This window comes from Parus major, chromosome 21 (genome assembly GCF_001522545.3).
Source record: "Parus major isolate Abel chromosome 21, Parus_major1.1, whole genome shotgun sequence".
Taxonomy (NCBI): Eukaryota; Metazoa; Chordata; class Aves; order Passeriformes; family Paridae; genus Parus; species Parus major.
This window is the reverse complement of record NC_031789.1, coordinates 6,471,421-6,477,027: the sequence shown is the minus strand read 5'-3', so window position 1 is coordinate 6,477,027 and position 5,607 is coordinate 6,471,421. Positions and strand designations below refer to the sequence as shown.

Sequence of the window (5,607 nt, the reverse complement as noted above, 5' to 3'; positions counted from 1 at the left end):
ATGGGTGCTCAGTTTTCCTGGGGCTTCCCCCAGCCCCCCTTCCTGGTGTTACTGCCTGGCCTGGCTTCATAACTCCACAGTTCTACTGATAATGTCTTTCATTTTCAGCTGTAATATTAAAACCTGCCCCGATTTGGCTTCCTTTCAGCTGCAGCGCTTTGTGAGAAGGCAGGGGAGAGGAGACAAAAGCAGGGATTTGGGGAACAAAACCCCAGCCGTCCCTCCCCATCCTTTCAGGTGGATGTTGCCTTCTGCAGGTGCAGGGGCTGAGCAAAATATGTCTTGGGGCTTTGTGGTTGATGAGCAGCAAGGCACTAAATGCACAGCCTGTCTCTGGGAGGGTGGTGAGACATCCAGGAGCTGCTCTGCCAGCTCATTTGCAAAACAGATTCGGTTTTGCTGCTGCTGCTGCTGCTGCTGCAAAGTCGGGGGGAGATGGCCGGTGGCCGCTCCCACCTCGGTGCCCGGGCTCTTTGTGCTGGGTGGGGGCCAGCTGGGGATCCAGGGCTGGACTGGGCGTGCAGGGGCCCGTGGAAGGGCTGGGCAGGGGGAGGTGGGGTGCCAGCTGTGCACAGGGCTGAGCTGGTGAGGAGGAGAGGATGGGTGCAGGAGCACCAACGCCTCGCTGTGAGGTTGTTCCCTGGGAGTTAATTGAGTAATTAAAGCAAGTGGGACCTGCCAGGTCTCTGCTTTGCAGCTCAGGAAGCAAAGATGGGGTTTGACTTTTTAAAACACTGAGGTGGGACTCAGAAAATTGGAGTTCAGTCCTGAATTCTGCTCCTGGCTCTGTACCTTTGGGCTTGGTTGTTGTGCTGATCTTTATTCACTGTATCTCTTGTTGAGTTGCTCCCCACACTTCTGGGGCCAGAGGCGGCTTTGCCTTAACTGGAGAACTGAGTAAAAAGAGGGAATGTTTCATTCTGAGATGGCACAGAAAAGCTGCCAGGGGCAGCCCAAATCCAGCCTCGGCTCGTGGGGTTGGAGGTGAGCCCGAGAGGCCGGGAGGGTCCCCTGGGGATAAATGTGGGGTCTCTCCAAACGTGGGAGGGAATGTGGACTGCAGGACCCCTCTGTGTCAGGTGTCACACCTGGCTGCTCCCCTGTGGCCTTCGGGGGCTGCTGGGGCACAGGTCGGAGGGAGATGATGACAGTTCAGAGTTCCTGCATGGTGCTGGCCTCGCCCTGCCCCGCTGCAGCCGGCCGGGAGGGAGATGGGGCTGCTGACGTGTGTGGGAATGGCTGGGAAGAGCTGGGAATGGCTGGGAAGAGCTGGGAATAGCAGGGCCCGGAGCGAGTGTCTGCCGGCAGATGGGCCCGGGGGTGGGAGAGGAACAGCGGGAGGGAAGCAGGGATGGGGGGAACGAGGTGCCTTGGCAGAGCTGTGAAACCAAGGAATCTTCACTGCTCACATTCCAACTGCTGTCACATGGACCCCGTGCTTCTGTCACCAGCTCTTTTCCATGGAGACTCCTCTGCCTCCTGCCCGGGCTGGGAGGGGCGAGCGGAGCAGTGGGACTCGAGTTGTTCCAAAGCCACAAATCCTGGCTGAGAACAGTCCCGAGGAGGAGCAGGATAGATGATCTTGGCCTCCAGCACTGAGGGCTTGCAGGATCAGGGTAACGCTTCCAGGAAAAGCAGCGTGAAGGAGGGAGCATTCCAGAGGGAGGGAGCCGGGGGCTCTGGCTGTGCTCCCTGGCCAGGTACCTCGGAGCTTGGGCAGCTGGGAGTGCCTGTGCAGGAGTTACATAAGGGGTAAACTGAGGCAGGAGGAGCGAGACGATTCCGACTGTGTGGGCCGGCTGACCCAGGAGCTGGGATGTGAAGTGCTGAGAGAGCTCCAGTGCTGCTGCCCTTCCCTGGCTCTGCCCAATTCCCTCTGTTCCAGTGCCTTGGCTTTGGGTTCTGCACGGTCACAAGCCTCTGCATCGTCCCCCAGTGCCAGTTTTGTTGAGGGATTTGGTGACAGGGTCGTGACAAGCTGACTTTGGAGGCAGCCTGTGCTCTTTAAAGCCTTGAAATGCCACTTGGAGCTTGGCAGAGCTCCTCGGGCAGAGGCACCTGCTGGGGCTGCTCTGCTCAGCCCCGCGCTCTGATCCCCTGATAAATCCCTGCCACGGCAGCAACCTGGGCTGCTCAGCTGCATTCCAAGTGACAGGGAGTGATCCTGAGCACGGGGGACAGTTGCTTGGCTGGAAATGTCCCCTGGAACAGCGATAATGTTGTTGTTGTTATAAATAGGACCGAGGGGCTTTGTAACCTTCCTTAACCCCCACGTTCCGGGCAGATTGCAGCAGTGTTTGGGCTCACAGGCAGATCCAATCCATTCTCACTCAAATGTGCTGCCTGTTTGTGAGGTGGTTTTTTTTTTAATTTTTTTTCCCTTCTTTTAAGATGCTGCATCTTTAACAAGCCCTTGATAGATGAGAATTTGATGCTTGCAGTGACAAACAGGCTCTTCCTTCCTGCCCATATGCACCATCATGCTTTCAGTTTCCCCAGCGTTATTAGGGGAGGATATTGATTCGAAATCTGCTCGGGGACGCTGTAATTGTGTATTAGAGATTTGGTGCTGGTTCGGAGGGCTGCAGTAATGCAAAAGGCTTGAGTGTTTCCGTGCAATCCAGAGGGGGAAGATTGCTGAGGACCTTGAGGTTTTGAAGGAGGAGGGGGAAGGGAGGGGGAGAGACTGAGAGAGAGAGACAGAGAGAGAGAGAGAGACAGAGATACTGTGGTAGGAAGATTCAGAGATCTGTTGTGCTTTTTTTTTTTTTTTTTTCCTGTGTTGTTTTTTTCCAACCCTTCCTCTCCCCCAGTTGCTTTGCATCAGGGCATGAAAGGAGTGGAAACACCGGGGGGACAAAAGGCACCAGAGCAAATGATGAAACTCAGTAAGGAAATCAACTGGATTCAGAATTTATGGCTGGAAAACGTTGCATTGATCAGTGTATGAATAGTCATTATGTGCTTTTGGGCTGCGTGATTAGGAAAGCAGATCAAGGCTCTCAAGATGATGATTTTTCTTACTTTCATTTTTTTCTTTCTCTGCTTGTAATATCAGTGTGTGTGTGTGTGTGTGAGAGAGAGAGCGAGCAGCAAAATACCAAAAGTCTCTCTGGTCGCCCCTGCAAAGAGGAAAGTGCAGCTTTCTCTGACACTCAGCTTTCTCATCTCTCTCCCAGATGAAATTTTAGGCAAGAGAAGAGTATGTTCTCCCAACAGCAGCAGTGAGTGTCCTTTAGAGAGCAAGAAAGCCCGAAGTGAGTCCCCAAAGGGTAAGTGCTGCTTCTCCCTCCCCCATCCCCTTCCCCTTTCTTCTCCTTTCCCGTGAGTGGAACTTAATTGAAATTAAGGAGGGAGGGCTGTGGGGTGGGAGCTGTGTCTGGCACTGGGGGTGCAGGAGGAGGCGACCAGGGCTCTGTTTTTCCTTTATCTCCTCGGAGGGAGCCTCGCAGGGCGAGAGAGGGATTGCCTCTTAATTACAGTAATTGCTTGATGATTAAAAGAAAGCAGGCTGCAGCCTTCGAGGTGGATTTTCGGGGTGTTCCTACTTTTTCAGGCAGAATGTCTTGATTATATTTTTAATGTGAAAGGTACACACGGGCTTATCGTGCTGGCATCTGCTCCTTTAAAGGGAAAAAAGGAGCCTGTCAGGGAGAATGGGGCTGCTGAGTTTTCTCTTATGCATTTATGGCACCGTTCCTATAGAGATGGAATCTGCAGAAGGTTTCTCTATTTAGGGTTTGGTTTGTTGGGGGTTTTTTTGGGGGTTTTTAAGGGTTTTTTTTTTTAATCTCTTGATTTGCCTTCCAGTTCTTTCCTATAAACACGATTTTTAAACTTTCTTTACGACTGGCAAAGTGGGATGGGTAATGGAGCCTGCAGTTAATGAGTTTGTCTCCAGGTTGAGTAAATGAGGTTTTGCAGGCCGTTTACTTAAAGGCTTTGTTGTTAATATCAGACTAATTAGCTGTCAGTAATACCCACCTCCATCCTTGTGCCTAAACCTGTGCTCTCTGGCCACTGAAAACACAGAGCAGAGCAGCTGAGTGAGGCTGGATCCTGCTCCATGGGTTTGGAGTCCAGCTGAGACTCTTCCAGGGCTGGATTCCCAGTCACCCATCCAGGGAATCTCAAAGGGCACTTCCTGCAGCAGTTTGTCCTGGAGCCTTCTTAAACCACATACTTTATATTCTGCTTTATAAAGATCCATTGTGGGGACCTGTCCTGAATCCTGGTTTCACAGAATGCTCCTGTTTCTTCCCTCCTTGTGCCCAAATGATGATCTGAAGGAGAATTCTCTGAGAGAATGTTGGTGTCACTTCATAGAAAATACTAAATCCTCTCTTTTATGTAACCCTCTCCTGCCTGTTAACTCTTTCATAACAGCAGAAATGTCTCAGATTTTACTGGGAGCCATTTAAACTGCTCCTCTTTATGTTTTCCTTGATTTATTTTCCATCTGCTCTATTCCTGTTACCCCTGCCATGTTTCTGGCTGTGCAGGTGAGCTCCAGGTGATGCTTCCACAGGTTCAAAACAAGATTTGTTCCATTGGACTTGAGGCTCTTGGGACACGTTTTATATTTTTTATATTTATATTTTGTTGTCCCTGCTGAGGTTGTGCCCCTTGTAATTCCAAGCTTGTGCTTGGGAGCCGAGTCCAGGGAGCAGAACCTGGCCTGGCTGGGAATGGGCTGAGCTTTAACCAGGTGAAAGCAGGGGAGTGCCTGAGCTGGCACAGGTGGATGCTTTTGGCATGGGAGCATTGGGGTCAAGTGATCTCATTCTGTTCCTTTCCTTTGGCCTTCCCACCTTTTTTGTGGGCTGAGGGCAGGGTGAGGAGCCCTTGGCTTTGTACTCAGCATCAAAATGCTGCTCCTTGGCTCCTGCAGTTTCAGGGATTCCCTCAACTTTTTAACAGAGGGGTTCCCAGGAAGCCCTGAATAAAGCAAAGTTTTGTTTTCTACTCCCACTTTGAGGTGAGACAGAACGGAAATTCAGAGCTGGGGCTTTTTCTGGTGTCCCACTGTTCTTCATTAAATCCTTGGGGAGCCCCTGTTCCCTCCAGAGCTGAGCAGGAGTTTTAGCCCTGTGCTGATGCTGGAATTCCACTGGAATAGTGAGGGACTGAGGTTTCTGTGCTTTGGGGCTGTTTTCTGGTGAAAAGGGGGTGACAGAGGGGCTACCCCCAAGGTTTGTGTTGTAGCCCCCAGCAGTGACAGAGCTGAGTGCTCCCAACCTGCTGTGATTCCAGCAGCATCCCTGTGCCATGGATGCCATGGGGAAAACACAGTCCCTGTGTTCCCAGCTCTGGTTGGGAACAGAAGGACCCACCTTGTGTGGCAAACCATTCCCAAATGGGATGGACCCTGGTGGGTACTGACCTGGGATTTGGGAACTGCTGCTGCAGGGCACTGCTGGCACCCAGAGTGCACTTTGGGGTTTGGGAGTGGGAAGGGAAGCAAGGACTGGCTGGAATTTGGGATCCCATCAGCCCCAGTGTCCTGCTGGAGGAGCTGGGGCTGCAGCATCTCCTGGGACCCTTTCCCTGCAGCCTGGTGGTCCTGTGGCTCATGTAGGTGCTGCCCCTACACCTCCTGCATCCCTG

At 52.2% G+C, this 5,607-nt stretch overlaps 1 protein-coding gene across 4 annotated transcripts in view; it reads left to right on the top strand.

The window, feature by feature from the left end:
• The window catches only part of SAMD11 (sterile alpha motif domain containing 11), an 87,353-nt gene that overhangs the window by 51,722 nt on the left and 30,024 nt on the right, over positions 1-5,607 (top strand). For all 4 annotated transcript variants that reach the window (XM_033519229.1, XM_015648453.2, XM_015648455.1 and 1 more), the window contains exon 6: positions 3,180-3,272. In XM_033519229.1, coding sequence (XP_033375120.1) covers positions 3,180-3,272 — 93 coding nt within the window. The remainder of the gene's footprint in view (positions 1-3,179; positions 3,273-5,607) is intronic.